The following is a 19,924-nucleotide window of genomic DNA, read 5'->3' as shown; positions in this document are numbered from 1 at the left end:
TCACTGAATTGCATTTGCCATTTTAACGTCCATTCATTCCGTTTGGAGAAGTCCTTTCAGAGCTCGTTGCACTCTCTTTTTGCCTTAAAATAAAGAGAAGAGAAGCCTACCAATGGTCTACCAAAACCGAGAGCCAGCTCTCCCCGTTTTCCGCTCAAGATCTCCAGAATCAATCATCACCAAAACTGAACACAGAAAAAGAAAAGAAAAAGAAGGCATCTGATGTATCATCAAACAACACTGGTTCTAATGTAATGCTACACGATTTAGTTGCATCGCACCACGCTAGACTTCATACCTATTTTGTCCTCACAAAAAGGCAAGAGACTTCCAATAACTCGGATGGCATAAAACAAAAAGGAGTGTGTAACACAACATGATTTTTAATGTGTAGCAAGTAAGCAGTGATTAAACAAAATTCTATTGCATCCCACCAATATTTTTGGATGCACTAACTGCTTTGCATTCTTTTTTTCCTTTTCTATAGGTCAGCTACCATATTTATACACATATCCAAAACGAGCTCATTCACCAGAAATGAAAAATGCAATCAAATGAATTTGCCTCTTATTAGCAGATTTGAGAAAGCAGTGTGTGTCTAAACACCCCAAGGCCTGTTTTCCCCAAAGATCCAGGAGAATACAAGAGTACTATATGACTTCGCACCATTTAAATGTTATTTTATTAAATATTTCCGGTTCAAGGTTTCATTATAACAAAGCTATGAAGGTTCTACCAACATTCAGAAAAAAGCCTAACTTGATTTCAATTAATTCTCTATCATGCAATTTTTTTGCATCAAACATCTTCCATTTCCTGTTTAAAACTTGATATAATATTATATATAGATGCTTACATTAACCCCATAAGAGAACATTAAGAATGCTAAAGGTTTATAGCTGTGTTGGATAATGGCCATACCAAGCTAAGGTTCTCATTAAATTAGAACATGTCTCGAAGACTGTGCAAAAACAAAGACAAAAAACTTCAACTCAAAACTGTTCCAAAAAAATTTTTTTTTGAAAGATGCAGATACTTAATACAGAGAGGGTTTATCATTAATAATATTCAGATAAAGAGACAAGGAAAGATCAGACCTAAAAACATGCAGAATTTGTCATTTTTTAAAAGCTGCATAACTAATTTCCTGTTCCCCACTTCGTGGCTGTATTGTTAAAAACCTGAATAAACTTATCAAGGATTTTCTTTGTCGCCTCACTCACTAAGCTTAGTGCTATCTAAGGATGTTCTACATTAAAAGTCTCGCTTCTATCCCTCTACTTGAGACAGCATTCTTTTTCTCCTTCACCTGGCTCTAGACAAGGCTGAAAAGGGTTGAAGGATTTGCGCAGACAAACCTCGCAAAGGGTAAATTCCCTTTGCTGTGCCGAAGATAAGCTGTGATAAATGCCGTGGGACTGAGCTATCAGCCTTGTTAGCAGTAACAGAAGCTAGGATGTTCACTGCAAAGTAGAAAACACATTCCTTCTGTTCCATGGGATCGTCGCAACTTTCTGTTGTCCTAAAACTCCATCAAAAGGTTGTCTTCCTGCTATTCTGCTTAGTCCTTTTTAGGCAGCAAAGGGGTGGAGTGTAATATAATATAATGGAATCCCCTATTTTCAAATTTAAGTGACCATACATGCAAAAGAGATTTGGTGTCCTCCGTGTCCAGAGGACAAGGAGTCAATCTGAACGTTAAAGTTTACCGGGAAGGTTTCTATCCCACTTCTACTACATAAAAAATGGGTAAAACAATGGCCAAGGTGTACAACTGTCAAACATTTTTCATGTAGGGAATAAAGAGCAATGTCTGCCCTTCTTGGTGGCAAGGGAGACAATTGTGGCCAATGCAAAATGGCGACCCCCTATATGGGTGTGTTGGGTTCCTAGTCGAAACTACAGCAGGAACTGGCGAACCTTCTGCATAAAGTAAAACCAAAGTTCTGATTCAACGTTTAACTGAGTAAACACACCACCACAGATGATGGGAGGGAGAGAGATACAATAAAATAAAATAAAATACACCCAATGGAACAACAGGAAACAAAGCAGTGTCAGAGGGATTGGGCTAGTGGAAAAAGCACTTGCCTGAAGTTGCTGGCTCCCTTTGCTCATTTATCAGAAAACAAATAAAACTGGGAAACCAGCAAGCCCCATAGTTACAGGGGTGCATATATATATTTATATATATATATATATATAATCTATTTCAGTATAAAACACAAACTAAGTTACACACCATACAGGAAGCTAACGCATGTGTGTGCAAAACTTCAGGGCAGGATGTTAACACAAAGCTTTTCAACTGTTTCCTAAGCAGCACATATTCTGCAGCAATCTGGATCCCATCTATTCTAAACAAAACAAAACAAAACAAAGCCATTCATGTACCCTCTTCCCCCTAATATCATTTGCTCTTAACCTTTGCCCTCATAAGCTGACTTCATGCCTCCAAGGAGTGGCTGTTTTTTCTTAAAAATAAAAATAAATCAGTGCACCTCTGAAGAGCAAGCTCCTACGCTATTTAATCCAGCTCACATTTGTTCCTTAAAACATTCTTGTTCATTTTAAAGCAGTCCATCAGTGGGACCCAGTGGCCGCGCAATCGGCTGACTGCTACACATCTCCCACTGCTGACCCTTGGGCTCAAGTCAGTCTGCTGTATGGCAAAGGGCTGAGAAATGTCCTCCATCCACCTTGCCCCCTTTTCTCCACGCTGGCCCCGAGAGCTCGCCGCCAGCCACATCTCGCCGATTAAAGCTGCAGCATAGCCCGGACATGTTAGTTCCCACTGTGCCTTCACAGAGCACAGGTTCCAGCATTGTGCTGCCTGAGCTGATTTCTCTTTCCTCTTTTTCTTTGCTCCGGTTCTGAAAGATGCTCCACAGCTGCTGCCCCATCATCAGCCCTGGAGAGGAGGCGCTGGACACTCCATCATGGATGATGATCTCTTTTCTATACAAACAATATGGGTTTCTCTCTTGAGATTTAAAAGACACCTTCATACAGCAGAAACAGACACGATGGATCCATGGAAAAACAACAGAAAGGCGGCAGCGCCTGGAGCATCAGATTCATGCAGGGTTTCGTGCATTTGGCTGCTGCCGGTTTGTAATTCATATTTATTTTTTTTAAACGTCAAAACGAACATGACCGTTGCTGTAATTCAGGCACTCCAGAGCTGCTTGCTGAGAAGATATTGCCCTCCCGCTGAGTATCTCCGAAAGCTGCTGCAGTCAGAGAGAGGAGACAGATTTGAAGGGTGGGAAGAAAGAAGGAAACATAGCCAGGTTAATGGAACAGCTTACATGAGGAATTCTTGGATGGATACACCTGGATTTAAGCTGGGATAAGGGATTCAATTAGAGAGACTACAGTTTCATTAGAAGGCATCTCTCTCACCACCCAATTAAGTTACTATTCATCCAGCCAACTTGCTTTGAAGTCACTTCTCACAGCGAACAGTAAAACCTGGAGCAAGTAATGGAGCAGAATCTCATACTGGGTGAGATCAGTTTTCTTTTTCAGTTACTTGTATCAGAGGGAAGACTGGAATTACCCAGCAGCTGGCATAATTAGGCAGGTTTGTTTTTGTTTGGGGGTGTGTTTTTGCAAGCTCCAGTTAAGTATTTTAACTTGAGTTAACTGTAATCTCAGCACTGCACTTAGTGGAAGTCAGGATTCCCCAAGACTGAAATCTGGTTAGCAAACTCTGTTCAATATTGAACCCTGGTTAGCTATGTCTCATGGTGGTGCCAATGAAATGTTTAACCAATGAAATTGTTGGAACAGGTTGGAACAATTTATTTCCTTGTTATCCATGTGAATACAGGAAGTGAGGGGATGAAGTCAGGAGCCAAGAAATGTAGGCTTCAGAGTATGGTACATCCTTCTAACCTGTAGCATTGTAACAACCAGAGGTTGGGTCCTTCCCTGGATCTAAACTCCTATAAAACTAAACATATCTTTACTTTATGACTTTCACCCTTGAGTGTTTTCTGTCTAAATTAAGTATCCAACACTTTTCTGAAGCTGTCAAAGCTAAATCTTCAACAATTCCAGGCATTGGGACACGCTGCATTTTGTGCATGATTTTGCCCAACACGGTCTTCAACAGGAGACCATGAGAAACACCAGGCATAGATAATAAAATTCTGGCTCGGTGAATTCCTATTCTTGTAGACAGGAGGGGAATTCAGCACTGAGTTAGCCTGCGCCTCCGGGGACTGGAGATGCAGGGCTTAAAAAGCTCTTTTGAGGCAGTTGGAACCTCCCACCAATCTTCAAGATGGCCGAACAATGACAAATGTGAAACAACACTAAGGGGAGAAAACTACATTTGTCGTGTTCGTCCTCCTCCTTTGCCTTTCCCACCCCTACCTGATAGGTCTGACACCGTCACCATGCTTTGCGCTTCACTGCTGGGAAAACAGTAGTGAGCATTATCTACTTAGCCAATAGATTTGGACCGCCATGTATCTTTGCAAGTTCCCATCCACAGGTCTCCTTGGTCAGGCTTCCTCTGCCGTTCTATACTTCCTCTTTGTACTGGAGAGACTTTCCTGGCCCAACATACCCATCTTTCAGCTTCACTGGAGTGGAGCTGCCGGGGCCCCAGAGCAGTGGTAGTGGACATTCAGCCACTTGCCGTCACGGCGGTGCCAAACACGGGTTTCTTCCGACTGCGTGGTGCGGGGTCGGCCTTGACCGTCGATATACTGCGTCAAGCGGATGTAGGCAATGCAGGCTGCGTCATCTCCAATAACGTGAACGTGGGGGTTCAGGATGGTGGTGTGGATTGGCTTGCTGTTGTTCTTGGACAATACTGGGGAGATACGTAAAACAATCAGCATTCCCCCTAACCTCTCAAAGAGAAACAGGTTTTTCTGTTCCTTACTTTGGTCACTTCCCCCAATAGATCACACGTCCTTTGCCTTTCTTTCCATCCCAGTCAGACCATAATGAAGCAGTCCGACCAACTGGCCCACAAAACTCCTTCCTTTTCCTAATTGCTTCTAGGCTCCAGTCCCTCCAATAATTTTCTTAAAATGAATTAATCTCAAACTCCTGGAGAACCAGGTTACTTTTTTATTATTACGCTGTGAACCTAAAGGATTCTTTGAAAATCAAAAACAATGGTTTTATCAAGGAACAAAGTTGACTGCTAAGGAGAAATAAAACAAACATAAGCAGATTGCAGAGAAAGGGGCCATCATTTTTCTCCACCTGCCTCTGGGGAGCCTTCAAAGAGATTCCAACAGTCAGAGCCTGCTTATAAGTGGCTATCTTTCAAGTATTGGTTATAGCAGGGAGGAAAGGACCTGAATCTTGCTTGATACTATTATTATTTATTCATGTATGCCCTGCCTTTCTAAAGAAGTAGACAAGGTGGAGTTCACATTTGTGTCCTGCTACTATCCCCCTCCCCTTTTCTTCTGCACATTGATGCTTATTTGCAGGGAATTTCTGTCACCCCATATCTCTAATAATTTATTCATTTATATTCAAGCAATTCATTTCTATACATGGACTCAGAGGTGGGAGAAGGGTGGAAACCAAGAGTATCTTCAAAGCCACATGGTTGATAAATCAGATGGTTGTGAAATCACTGCTGAAGAACCCACTCCCCCTTTTTTTTGGATCCTGAGGATTTTAACAACTAATTGGCCAGTCACAAATATCCAACTTCTGGGGCTGCTATGAATCTTCAGACACTGCTGAATTACACCAATTATCAGGATTCATTTCAACCTGGTTTCAGGTGTGCCTTCAGCATAGAAATTAATTGCCTTGGTGTCCCAAATGGATGGCCCATATAAGGAGAAGCTCTGTTTGTTCTTCTAGATTTTTCTGCAGCTTTCGATACCATCAATCATGGTATCCTTATGGACAGGCTCTCAGGGTTGTAGTTTGATGGTGTATCAGGCAACTGATTCAAAAATTCCAGTTAAAAGAAAAACTACGAGGAGAATTCTGGGGTGCAAATTTCCAGGATAATACACTTGCAGTAAGTTCCCCACTGCCAATCTAAGTCCAGAGATGGTCTTTAAACTGCAGTTCTTTCCTAAGCAAGTAGGGTCAATGGTAATTTTGGTGTTGCCAGTTATCTACCACTCACAGTTCTCAAAGTAAAACTTGTGGAAATCCATTCCCTCCACGAGATTCCCCAGTGCTTCAGGTTCAAATGAGGTTAATCCAGGGTCACAGATCTTCCTGCAAAAAAACAAAGTACAAAGGATCTCATTGGTATCTGAAACTGCAGCCTGTGTCAATATAGACTGTTTGCACCATGCAGTTTTGATTCAGAGGGCTCCCCAACCAGGAACAGAAAGTTGAGCTTCCTTAAGTTTTATAACCTCTTTTCCTAAGCCCTAAGCAATCAAGAGGCTTTGAGGCTAGGCATCTGTTGCTGCTAACTTCTCATGAAATGGGAAGTAGATCTTAAGGGAATGGAAGCAGTCTTCACATCTTAGGGTGAAAACACCAATTTTCAGTCCATTCTCTAAAAGTTAAAAGTGCTTTTACTCTTCTCCCACATATGTGCCCAATCATATTCATTATCATTCCCACGTTACAGTTTACGTCAAGTGCTCTAGGATTCAACCCCAAACATTTTGCATTCCCTCCCAGCCAGCAGCTTCAAATTATTATTTACTTTCAAATTAATCAACTATCTTTTCAGAGAAGAATCTCTGTCTAAGGGATGCAGAACTTAACAGCTAACAAGAAATTACTAGATATGCTTTGTGTTGTTGGGATGTTGCTGAAAGGTGGTTTCATTCTGATCACACTTCTTGTAAACTTATTTGAGCTTTTGACTTGTCCTAGCTCCTACTCTCTCGTGAAATGAATCAAACTGGTAGGAATCAAATCATGCCTTTCAGAAGAGAACACTCATCTCCTCCTGAACAGGTTGATGGAACACTACTAGAATTCATGCCTTTGTTCCTTATCAACTTTATATAGGATGCTGGCTTTTCCCTACTTTATGTCAGCCCTTTTAGCTTCCTAGAGAATGTGCCGCCAGGAAGAATTTGCAATGCATTAGGGGGGGAAAGAACACTAATCACTGACTTTAAGTTTATATGTTGGGAAAATGAGCTCATTTGCTTGTGTTTATGTATGTGCATGCTTGCACACACTCCTCTATGCAACAGAGAGTGCTTATTCGTATTCACCTCTGCATTTCTACTAAAGTAAAGGTAAAGGTACCCCTGACTGTTAGGTCCAGTCGCAGACGACTCTGGGGTTGCGGCGCTCATCTTGCTCTATAGGCCGAGGGAGCTGGCGTTTGTCCGCAGATAGCTTCCGGGTCATGTGGCCAGCATGACTAAGCTGCTTCTGGCGAACCAGAGCAGCGCATGGAAACACCATTTACCTTCCCGCCGGAGCGGTACCTATTTATCTACTTGCACTTTGACATGCTTTCGAACTGCTAGGTTGGCAGGAGAAGGGACTGACCAACAGGAGCTCAACCCGTCTAAGGGATTTGAACCACTGACCTTCTGATTGGCAAGTCCTAGTCTCTGTGGTTTAGACCACAGTGCCACCCGCGTCCCTTTTTCTACTAAAGTAGCTGCATTTATTCATGTAAATCAGAGAATCTTTGGCCCTCCAGATGTTGTTGGGACCCCAACTCCCATCAATATCAGCCAGCATGGCCAATAGCCAAGGAAAACAAAAACTGGAGTCAACATCTAAGAGGCCACACATTTTGCACTCCCAATGTAAATGCAGATTCAGGTTCATAGACAGCTCTGTCCATACTTCTTTTCCTGCCTAGTTAGAAAACTAGTCAACTCTCTAAGTTGCCACCTTTGTGTTTCTTCACTTACGTGTATGCCTCGAAGTCTCCGTTGTTGATTGCCTCAATCAGCTGCTCCGTTATCTTTATGATCTCTTGTTTACGCACTGAAGAAGGGAATTAAAAAAAGGCAGCTTTACGGCACATGGGAGTTGGGACAAAACATATGGCAAGCAAGTGCTCCCTTCCGGAGATTCAACAGAGCAGTTTCACAGCGGTGGTTGCTCTCTTGAATTCCAGAACAGCAGTAATGACAGCTACATATTAGAAGGAATGGAGTCTGGAAGATGGAAGGAATGCAGGAAGAAGGGAGAAGGCGGCAGTTTGAACAGCAGCACTGCTACACCAAGAAAAGGCTCGGCTCTAACAATCTGCGCAGGAGATATGTGGAGAGCACCAAGGATCAGACTACCGGCACATTTCCATTACACTGTTTCTAGGGTGGTAAGACCCACTGCATCATTCAAATCTGAGGTGCAGATATGAAGAGAGGGGGGTCGACTGCAGGCATGATGATCCTGACCTCAATTATGGTTACAGCAATGGCAGCAGGGCCAGGAGCTCAGGTGCTCCCTCAACCTCTTGAGCAACTTTCCTCTCAATTTTCCACCCCTTATTGCGTGCCCACTGTCACAAAGGGTACTTAATGCAAAACATGGCTCCCTCATAAACCTAGGAGTGGAACCATGCTTTGAAGTGGGTGTGCAAACCATTGTTTCCAATGAACCTGGTTTGCGTTCACTGTGATTTGCACTGGCACGTACAGAAAATACCAAGCCATTGCTAAAGGATGCGAAGGAAAGAATGTGGCGGAGTCATTCCAGAGGGAGCTCAGGGAAGGAAAAGGTGCCTGCACTGGAGGTTTACAAACTGCATTATGTTTGCACTGGGCCACAGAAGTCCCTCACTTCTTTGAACTGTGGGCTTCAGTTCCACAGATCCCCAAAGAGAACAACAAAAGAATGACACATTGACAGGTCTACAGAAACTGCCTATATGTGCCTGTTTGGTGGCTTAAACCATCCTTTGCCAACCTGGTGCCCTTCAGATGTTCTGGACCAAGACTCCCACCAGCACAGGATCCAAAACAGCTCCTGAGAGCCTTCCTGTATCAAGATGTTGTGCCCATGAAAGATTCCTAGCTCTAGTATCACCTTCCTCTTTCACCGGACAACCTCTCAAGACACAAACCACCTTATTAGCATCTGCTCCTGCTGCATAATTATATCGGATTATGCCTTACTGTGCTACTATCAAATACTGCTGCACACAGTATTTTTGTAGGAACGATTCTGGCACACTGGAACCTATTCTCAGCCATACAACCAGCCACAGCTCCTGTGGTCTCACTAGGAACTGTGAACCATCAAGTTGAATGCAGACCACCAGCCATGTATTGTAGCTTGCCAGGAATTTTGCACGCACACAACTTAGTGATTTTTTCCAGTCTGCATCGTGCACTGTTTTGTAAGTGGGTGCAAAAACATGTTTAGCCTCCGAGTTTGAGCTTGTTCCAAAATAGCCATGTGTACAGCAGAATGCCCCCAAGATCTGGCTTTGAAATGTACACTGTCTCTGCATATTAATACCTGTATAAGAGGTGTTTCCATGGGCATAGTGGTAAGAGTTGCCCAACAAGAGCTGGTGGGAGTAGAGGTGTCCCCAATTTTTAGAGGCACTGAGGCACCCCAGACAGGCAGCAGTATCTGCCTCTCCTTTACTCCAATTCAATTAAAACAAAGCTGAGCAAGTTCTAAGAACTGAACCAGCTGCAGGCCTTGAAGGCATAGAGATATGCTACCTGGATGGAAAAGAAACTGACTTTCTCTGTTATTAGAACGTTTCCATTAGTGTGATTGCCCTTGGCCCTTGTTTTGGTCAAAAGAGATAGAGCAGGGGTCAGCAACCTAAGGCCCATAGGCCGGAAGCAACCCGTGGAGGTCATTTGACCGGCCCCCGAACTGAGTTGCCCATTTGCGTGCTGAGCTAAACCAGTGAAGCGCGGTGCGGGGACTTGCTTCCGCGGCGCTGAAAATTGCATCTGCGCAGATGCAGGCACTGAAAGTCACAGATATGCATGCGATCCGACCCATGGAGGGATCTCCACAGGACTGATCTGGCCCAGGCAAGATAAACTTTACTGACCCCTGAGATAGAGCTCAAGACTTAATTTGAGAATGTCTATACTTCCACCAAATTCAAAATTCACTCAGTTGTTGCGCACATAAATTATAGAAGTGTGACAGCAGAAAAGCTCTTATGGAACCATACGGGAACAGGACAGGAGGTAGTTTCTAGGATTCAGGTCTGAGCTGAATCTGTTGGCGCAAGGCACCACACATTGCAAATCACTGGCTGCTGTTCGTAAGAATGTTTCATTTACACAGGTAAGACATATAGTCACTAAGCTTCCCTGGAGTCCTTTGAGGCAAAGGACAGGGCAGAAATGAATGAATGAATGAATGAATGAATGAATGAATAGCCAATAACAGCAACAAGACCTCTGTAAAGTGGGACAAACTGCTTCATACCCCATCTATCAATGCTTTCATTTCCCAGAGCAGAAAGAACAGTTCTGTCTATCAACAAGGCCATCAATGAATTCACATGCCTTATGAACTTTCTGTATGGATGCTACTGTTACTAGTCTTAAGTGATTATGATGGGACCTATTTTTTTCACATTTACAAGTGAAATGTTGTCCCAACAACAGGGTGAGCATATGGATGTGCTGAGGTGGCCTGTGCATCGCATGGAGAGATGCAGTGTATATTTTGAACCTTCACCTCCTGCTGTATCCTCCAAAAAAGGAGCAAAAGGCAGCTCTATTTTGTCTTGCTTCAGTTCCCCAGCTGCACAGATCGCAGCTGGCCAAATCAGAGAGGAGGCACCCCTGTAATTAACACATTGGCATTTTCCGTGCAGTAATGGCTCGGAAGCACACAGAGGCCATTCTCAGACCCTCAACACCATACATGCAAACTGCTGAACCGTTTCCCTCCAGTGATCCTTGGATTCACCTGGAATTGGCACACTTGGCTTCCAGTCCTCTACTGTGGTGAATGCTTAGGAATTGCGGCCACATAACAAGAAGTGTCGGATATTATATAAATACAGTGCTACCTCTGGTTACGAACGGGATCCGTTCCGGAGCCCCGTTCGTAACCCGCGATGTGCGTAACCTAAAGCACCGCGCCTGCGCATGTGCAAGTGATTCGGCGTTTCTGCGCATGTGTGTGACATCATTTGACGCGTCTGCGCATGCGCAAACCTGGAAGTAACACGTTCCGTTATTTCCGGGTTCAGCGCATTCGTAACCTGTGTTGTACGCATCCTGAAGCATTCATAACAAGAGGTACAACTGTATATAAATATACTCCATGCCAGGCGCAACCACAGCACTGTCTACACTGACTGAGAATGGATCTCTAAGGTTTCAGAGTCTTTCCCATCACTGCTGCCAGAAAACTTTTTCAGTGGAGCCATCAGGATTGATGTTTTACATGCAGAACATTATGATCTACCACCAAGTAACGCCCCCTAGCCTGTCAACATACAGGAATTGAGGCTACAGAACAAGGGAGAGCTGTACGAGATCAAAATACTGGTACTTCTCTAAACATCCACACAGCAATCTCCAGTGCATTAAAGCTGTGGATGTGGATGGAAGGGTGAAAGATCACATATCTATGGTACGGATTCATTTATTCCGAGTTTGGAGCTTTGCTAAGGTTGGAAACTTTAGATGGAGTAACTTTTCTTTTTGCTTTTTTAATCTGCAGTTGCAGCTTGAGAATTCTGCTTGCTCTTTGGGGCTGATGTTTTCATGTGCCCAACGGAGGTATGAACTGGGGCTTCTGCTCCTAGCTAGCCATTTCAGGAGAAAGAAATAATTCAAAGAGGGGGAGTGAGGGAGGGGAATATATATTTTGGAAAAATGAGAGACAAAGGTTCAGAAAAGGTAGATAAGTAAGGAGGCTAAGTACTAGGTGTTGTTGTTTTTTTCTACTCCTGCTACTACAAAGCTAACTTACATGGCGGATTGTTAAGTGCAAATGGAACTACAGGAGTTAGAACAGGCTCCGACTGAGCGCGATCCAACTCCACAGTTTGCCCTGGGCTGTCCCAGGCAAGTAGTTTCTCTTCACAAGATTGTGTAGTGGTAGCTGCAAAACAAATGCAAGCATTAAAACAAAAATAAAAACCAGAAAACAAAATAAGGACTGCATTGAAAACACACACACACACACACACACACACACACAACCCCAGAGCACACACCCCTCCCAGATGCAGCGATGCCACCAACTTCTGCAATGCAAAACAAGTGGGGAAACTGGATACCCACAAAGAGATTCAGTCTTTCGAAGCAGCAACTAAGAAACCCAGTAAGATTTGAGGAAGGAGAAGGTGAAGTGATCTAACTCCAAATCATAACAGCAACAGAGAAAGCACAGAAGCTTCCGCCTGAGCAGGATTTCTACATGACCCTAACATGCCTCATTGTGGTTCTACTTTACAGGAGGGGAACAAAGGCTTTGGAATGGAAAACGATGTCTCCTTTTGTCTATGAATGTTCATTCCAACTAGGAAATGCTGAATCCAACCCCCACCCCCACCCCCAAATACTTTCTCACCAAACCTATAGGTTTTGGAAGAGGGTACTGTCTGGAGAGGAGATAAAGATCATCGCCATATAGGCTTTGAAATATAAATGTAATAAAAATCATGCTGCTTCCTTAGCTGTTCCCTGTCACTTTCCTCCCATCCGCCTGCTCTTAATGCCCACGTTCAGCTTCATGCACACATATGGCTCACAGAAACAAAACGAATTAAGACAAAAATTTTGCTTATCTCATTACACAAGCTGGCTGTTTTAAAACAGCATGCGTCCAGTGCTGGTTTTAGAGTAAAATATGAGCCGAGATGCTACAGCTGAATGGAGTATTTCAGCTCTAAAAACCAAGGTGCACTAACAAAGAAGTCTCTGAAGGATTGATAGCAGATAATGTCAGATGAACAGGAGAAGAGTAGGAAAAAGGGGGCAGGGTTTTCAAATCTGTTTTTTTACTAGATAGGGGCTGAATTTGCTTGTGTTTCCAATTCCCTGCTGAAGTGTGCCTCTTCAATGAGGGATAACCTGAAGTAAAGTTGCAAGTGTTTCTCATACGGTCCCTATGCAGGATCATAACTACAGCTCTGACACATCTCTGCAAAAGTTCCCCAAGACTGATAGTGAGGAATCTAGGCAGCTATACTATCCCCGAGGTGGTGTTGGACAGAGAAAATATATCAGAAATGGGTTTTTGAGTTCTGATTTTTCTGTGTGTGCAAGTGATGTGCATGGGTTCACACAACTGCAGTTTAAGTCTTCTGATTTTAATTGCTATACCAATGATTTCCTTCCACACCGGTGGGCAATCCTTCATGGAAGGTTTCGTGCTGTGTGCTGTGGTCCCTCCTCAACCATTTCCCATGAATAGACACTTGTGAAGATGGTGCGCTGTGTTTGTTAGCTCCATGTGCAAAAGCTGGAAGACCCCAGCCAATACAGGGCTTCCTGTTTACATCTGCAATCACCACTTGTGGCACAAAACACCTTATCTCATGCTTGTCCCTGCACCAATGTAGGAAAAGGATGTTGTGTCCATAAGAGCTGTAACCTAACAAACTTTTTGGTAGAGGTCTCCCCAGCCAGCGAGGACTTTGGTTTACTGAATACTTCTGAACGCTGGTGCAGAATTAAACCTCTGCCCTACAATGGCTGATTAACACTCTACAGCCTTTTAAATGTGTCTGCGGGAAGGTGGGGTTTTCGTTTTGCTGTTTTGTTTTAAGTTATTTACTTGTTTTTTCCCCATATTTTATTCTGCAAACCACCATGAGATCTTACGATGAAGGGCGGTACAAAAATCTAAGAAATAAAATAGTAAGATAATAAGATACATATATACCCCCAAACAAAGTGTCATGCCCAAGAATACACATCAATAAGCACTTTTTTAAACAACCGCAAAGGAAGTATATGGTATCTGGCTAAGGAAAAGAGGATATGAAATTAGCTAGATCATGGTTTCGTTTTATTGTGGCAGGGGGAGCAGAAATGGTTTCGGGGGTAGGGAGATGAATCAGATTGAAAATATGAAGCGCTGGAAATGAGAATCAATATTCTGGAAGAATATTGCAGAAGCCGAGGAAGACAGAGAAATGGGAGAAGAGAGAGTCACAGTAGGGAAAGGAATGCTGTGGAGGACTGTAAACCCTGGACTTACTGGCTGAATAACAGAGAGAAAGCTGGGACTGCATGGACTCAGTCTGGGTTTTGCTCTCACAGTGACTCCGTCCTTCGAGCACTGAGCTGCCATCCCCGATGGAGAGAGGGGGCGCTTGCATGGCAAAGGATGCAAAACACACACACAAAACATACACACACAAATAACAAAAAAAATAAAAAAAATGTACATTCAGTAAAAAAACAAAAAAATAATGGAACAGGACATCAAAACAAGTACAACACTCATTACAAAAAAAATCTTGCCGGTGAATCCTGCCAAGACATGACGTTATCAGGTATCGTGCACAGCTGGCTGCTTCTCCCTACACCTGTTCATATAGCTAACACTGAAGAGGCCAACTGCGTTGAGTCTGTTTACGATTCCCCCCCCCCATGTTTACCTGCATGAATCCACTATCCACCACGAAGCTCATCTATAAACTACACTCACGTAGCAACGGCGGATAAGTGGCTCAGCTCTGGCGGAAGAGTGGATTGTGAAAGAGCACTCTGACAAAGAGCAGCTCATCATGGGGAAAGCAGATGCGTGAGAGAATGGGAAAGAAATGACAACGGTGGAGAAATTATCCTTTCAAGGGACTAGACAGTGAAATCAGATCTTGGTTCATTCAATGGAGCATACAGTGGCTTCTCTTGAAATGAATTTATCAAAAGCTCCCACATGCAATTTCTCTTGCAAACCATACCTTTGTTTTAGCTCTACATACACACTTCAGAATTACAAGATGCTCTTAAGAGGGCACTTCCTATACTGATGTTTACAATATACTGGCACATATAGGATTTGAAGCCGATATGCTAGGTTAGGCCCTTTGCCCATGTAGCCCAGTACCGTTTGACTCTGACTGGCAGCAGCTCTCCAAAGACCCATTTGCTCATGCCAAGGACTGATCCTAGGACTTGGTGCACAGAAAGTATGTGTTCTATAACTGAGCTATGGGCTCTCACTTCAGAGCACATATTGATGCTCTTTTTAGAACCACAACACTCCTTATTAAAGCATGCACATCTGAGTATTATTTTTGCCTACAGGCAAAAACAGCTAATGCTCTTGACAAAAAATATTCTGTGTTATGAGCTCTCTTGCTCTCTTAGGAGCCCATTTTCTTGAGTAGAGTGTGGATACTCTCACGTATCAGATCTGTGACCAGTTTCTGTGCCACTAGTTTAAGTTCTGTTGGCATTCCAACAAAGGAGTGGGAAGTAGCACATACTTGCTATCGTCGTCCATTCATAGATGCTGGCCATCTTTGTTTCCCTCTGGCACTTTTCAGGTGGCTAGACTTAGGTTAGCCCCCCCCCCCCCAAGTTGCTAACACTACACGCAGGGTAGCAGGTCCAATTAATGGCTCAGGGCTGATAGATCAGTCTTACGAACTAGCCAAGGCAAGGGGACATTTCACAACGGCGTTCTCAAAGGTATCTGTGCCTGTAGAAACCTCAAATCCTTTTCTGGGTCTGTCAGCCCCCATCCCTTCTTTATTTTACTGTGTGACTTGCGCACATATATGGGCGAATGAAAGTGGGCTGATCCTTGATGACGCACGGCCTCCTGCGTGGAAAGGTTTTTTTTGGTGAGTATTAAAGAGTCATTGTGGAATGCACCAAGGGTTAGGTAAAGGTAAAGGTACCCCTGACCGTTAGGTCCAAGTCACGGATGACTCTGGGGTTGCGGTGCTCATCTTGGCAGACAGCTACCAGGTCATGGCGCAATGGGAAACGGTGACGGAAACCAGAGTGTACGGAAATGCCGTTTAACTTCCAGCCACAGTGGTACCTATTTATCTACTTGCACTGGCGTGCTTTCGAACTGTTAGGTTGGCAGAAGCTGGGACAGAGCAACGGGAGCTCACCCCGTCACGGGGATTCCAGATCTAGGTGTACTGGTAGAGGCAGAGTTATGTAAGAACTATAAATTGGGGTAAATCCTTTGAGAAAGCCCTACTGACCAGCAAATGACTTCTGGCTGCTCAGCTTAAGACTTCATTCAGGTTAGGAGGGATATGCCATCATAGCACAGTCTTCCCCGACCTCAAGTCTGCTGCTGAGCTATAACCCGCAGGATCACGATCATTGGCCATGCTGGCGGGGGCTGACTGGAGACTTACTAAATATGCCAGTTGTCCAACATCTGGGGACTGAAGGTTGGGGAAGGCTGTTGTATTAAGTGGCCCCCTAATTCTGAGTCTTACTCCTGCACAGCTGCTAGGTGAGGCAGGCAGACAGGCTTGAATACAAGACGTTTTCCCAGGCAAATGTGAAGAGCATCTTCCCTCCAAACCAAATGGTGAGCCATCTGTGATCAGGCCCAATTTCACACAAGTGTTTTGATGAGCTGAAGAGAATGCAAGTTGGTTCCTTACGTAATTTTGGCCGGTGGGACTAGTCTACGAATAGCTCCTTGCACTTGCGCAAGGAGTGATATAGCAGCCCACCCCCCCAAACTTCCAGGATTAGGTGAAATCTCAAAAACTTTTAAGAAGGCAGATACATGCCTTCCTTAGACAACAGGAAGTGCTCCAGCTAGCAAAATCCTTATAGCAGCCAGCCTACAGCCTCACTACACTTACTCCTCCAACTACAACTAGGGGAGGGGAACACAGACCAATTGCATCAACAGGTAAGGAGCCTGGCATGGAAAACTGCTCTGTCTCTGCCAGTGGGTCTGGGCTATCTTGCCCACTTGCAGCCAAGGAACCTACCCTTCAGGTCTTCATCTTCAGTGGTAGTATTACAGCTCTCCGTGGAACCCTGCAAGAAAGAAGATTGGTAGATGGAAATATCGAAACATGCACAAAATGGGGGGCTTTATAGACTGAGAGATTTCTATATAAATGGGAAACCTATAAAAGAAATGGGGAAACATGCACATCCCTTGGTTCGCATGGCAACAAATCAGCGCTTTTCTACGCAACAAACCTTCTGCCATGTGTGATCCTTCCAAGTTTGAAAATTAAATTCCTATTTCTCCACACTATTCAAAAGGTATAATTTCAAATATATAGATATAGATATAGTTCAAATATGAACCTGGACAACCAAGCAGGTGTAAAAATGTCCTGCCACACATATTTGGAATGTGACATAAAGGAAGACACTTGGCCGGGGGCGGGGGGGGGGGGACTCCTTTTCATAATATAAAGAAGTGTCATTAAAATATAGGGCTCAAGTAGTACATGACTCCTGGAAGACTCTTGTATATAAATGCATCTGGAACCCCAAGGTGCTAGAGGGGATGTTCAGAAAAACGGGTCATGCATCCAATTCATGGTAGTTTTTTGGGCACCTGCTATAAACATTCCTGTTTAGATAAGCCTACCCAGATGTTTAACACAGTTGAGGTAATTTTGATCTGTTTTAGTATGTTAACTTTTGTATGTTTTAAAGTAGGGTTGCAAATTTTTTCTTGATTTTGCTGCTTTATCTTTTGTAAACCGCTTTGAGGTGTTTTTGTTGTTTTTAAACAATCAAGCGGTGTATAAATATTACAAAATAAATCAAATTAGCAAATAAACAAAATGTTTCCAAGACTGATTGAAGGCACTGTTTATGATTCTTTAAAAGGCTTAAATAATAACACAGAGTGCCACAGATCCCTACATTGCAGGGGGTTGGACTAGATGACTCTTGGGGGTCCCTTCCAATTCTACGATTCTATGACAGGTGTCTCCTCTCATACGGACCTTCGGGTTCTGACCTTTACCAGGGGAAACCCTGCCGTAGATATTTTATTTTTTAAGAGGTAGAATTTAAGTGGTGCCTGGGGCAAGGGTTTGAGGTGGCACCACAAATGTGGCCACATTTGAAAGAGGAAAAGGAAAAGGCTCTGGAAGAAGAAGAAGAAGAAGAAGAAGAAGAAGAAGAAGAAGAAGAAGAAGAAGGGGAACGGGAAGACTTTGGATTTGATATCCCGCTTTATCACTACCCGAAGGAGTCTCAAAGTGGCTAACAATTTCCTTTCCTTTCCTCCCCCACAACAAACACTCTGTGAGGTGAGTGGGGCTGAGAGACTTCAAAGAAGTGTGACTAGCCCAAGGTCACCCAGCAGCTGCATGTGGGGGAGTAGAGACGCGAACCCGGTTCCCCAGATTACGAGTCTACTACTTTTAACCACTACAGCACACTGGCTCTCAATTCTAGAAATTCTGGAAATTAAGACGAGGTAGCAAGACAATGGCCAGGAACAAGGACAGCAAAATGCTGCAACTAAATATTGTGAAAGCCATAGGGGTATAACGCAAACCACAACTCGATGGTGAATCGAGTTCCCCAGCTCTCTCTAGAATTTGTAGCAAAAGCTTATGTTGTGCATACCCTCAAACCCACACACCCCACATTGGTTGCCAGTGGTAAAGGAGAGGGAAACAGAGAATGCAAAGATCTCAGGGCGCAAGATAAGGTTTCCTATGCATTACAGAAACTGGGAGAGATTTTGGTGATGAGGCTGCTTTCTATTAGACTCAGTTTTGGGGGAGAGTAAAAAGGGTGTTTGGGACTAATGCAAGTCCTTTGTGATCTGTCACTTACCTTTATGCCATCATTAGCATTGTGCACAACAGTAGTTTGTGGTTCCTAATTGAAAGAGGACAGAAATACAAGTATCAGATGTCAGCTCCAAAACTTTTCTCCCTCCGTGTAGTGCCTGTTGGGAGAGCAAAGTGACAAGACCAAAGCACAAACACCTCTATCCTAAAACGGTGTAAGTACATCCCGTCCCACCCACCTTAAAGGGCCGCTCAAGAGTTTTGGAAGAGAAATATCCAATTGTAATAGATAAACTTACAAAGAGACAAAGCCATACAAGCCTCTCTATATCCCAATTTTGTTTGTGAACTTCCTTTGGCTTGGAAGATTTCCAGTAGTGCTCAAGAATTAGTGAACCACGGAGGGTACTGGTTATTTATTACTTTTAAAAGCAAGCATTAGCATTTCACCCAGATCAGAGAGGAGAAGCAGGGCTTTGTCCCCACGTTCCCCCCACAAATGTCTCTGGAAGGACATTCACAATTTCCCCACAAAAATGGCAGCCATAGCTCCACAGCAAAGAACTGCTCAAGTAGGTAAGTTGCAAAGTCCCACATTTGGTTGAAGAGAAGTTTCCAAAATGAGACATTTTCAACAAAAAGAGGAAGGGAGCAGCTGAGCGTCACAAGAGCAGCATTTAAAAAGCCAACGCATGGTGAGGTACAGTGAGTAGAGGACGGGGTTAAAAATTGCAAAACATCCCAAGGGGGAGGGGGAACCTCTCCGAAGCATTACACAGAGTAGAAAGCAACTATCCAGTCTCTTAAGACTCCTAGCTTGCAGTCATTCCTGTATTATTTTTGAGAAACTTGCCCAGTTCTGTTCCAACATTCTATGACAGTATCACAATGCAGTTCATCCATTTCTGTGGCCCACAGCCTACTTCCAAGTCTTTAAAAGGAGGGCCAGAGTGGGCATTGGTTGAGCTGTCAAAAACAGGAATGTGTGGCCCTGCTGCAAGCATGTTAATCAGGAAGAGTGAAAAACCCAGTGCAAGTAAGACAAAGGCAGAGGTTTCCAATTCCTTCATTTTTTGGAGACTGGATGTCGTTGACCACTCCATCATGGCCTCCTAGAGGTCAAATTATATCAGGCACACGGACTGAGATCTGTCAGGACAAGCTGCAGGCCTCACACACAGACACCACAGCGCTTCTGCACCTCTCACTTGCAAGGGAGCTTGGGATAAGAGCCAGATTGCAGACAGAATTAAGCAGAAACACGGAGAAGCAACAGGCAGCATTCTGGGCAAGGGTAAGAACCAAAAGTAAAAACCAAAGAAGGGCAGATAAATGGTT

General features: G+C 43.8%; 1 protein-coding gene across 36 annotated transcripts in view; it reads right to left on the bottom strand.

Annotated features, from left to right (window-relative positions):
* Positions 1-663: 663 nt before the first annotated feature.
* Positions 664-19,924, bottom strand: part of CAMK2G (calcium/calmodulin dependent protein kinase II gamma) — a 156,635-nt gene continuing 137,374 nt past the window's right edge. For 8 of the 36 annotated variants that reach the window (XM_033148543.1, XM_033148547.1, XM_033148545.1 and 5 more), the window contains 8 exons: positions 18,630-18,674; positions 16,805-16,853; positions 14,080-14,193; positions 11,842-11,973; positions 7,839-7,914; positions 6,122-6,216; positions 4,580-4,828; positions 664-3,233 (listed from right to left, as the gene is read on the bottom strand). In XM_033148543.1, coding sequence (XP_033004434.1) covers positions 4,593-4,828; positions 6,122-6,216; positions 7,839-7,914; positions 11,842-11,973; positions 14,080-14,193; positions 16,805-16,853; positions 18,630-18,674 — 747 coding nt within the window. In that variant the 3' untranslated portion in view covers positions 664-3,233; positions 4,580-4,592. Of the gene's footprint in view, positions 3,234-4,579; positions 4,829-6,110; positions 6,217-7,838; positions 7,915-11,841; positions 11,974-14,079; positions 14,194-16,804; positions 16,854-18,629; positions 18,675-19,924 lie in introns of those variants that run through there. The other 28 variants (XM_033148551.1, XM_033148559.1, XM_033148555.1 and 25 more) reach the window with 6 other exon arrangements.

Source organism: Lacerta agilis, chromosome 5, assembly GCF_009819535.1.
Source record: "Lacerta agilis isolate rLacAgi1 chromosome 5, rLacAgi1.pri, whole genome shotgun sequence".
Lineage (NCBI taxonomy): Eukaryota > Metazoa > Chordata > Lepidosauria > Squamata > Lacertidae > Lacerta > Lacerta agilis.
Note: the sequence above shows the minus strand (reverse complement) of the source record. Positions and strands in the feature narration are given on the sequence as shown.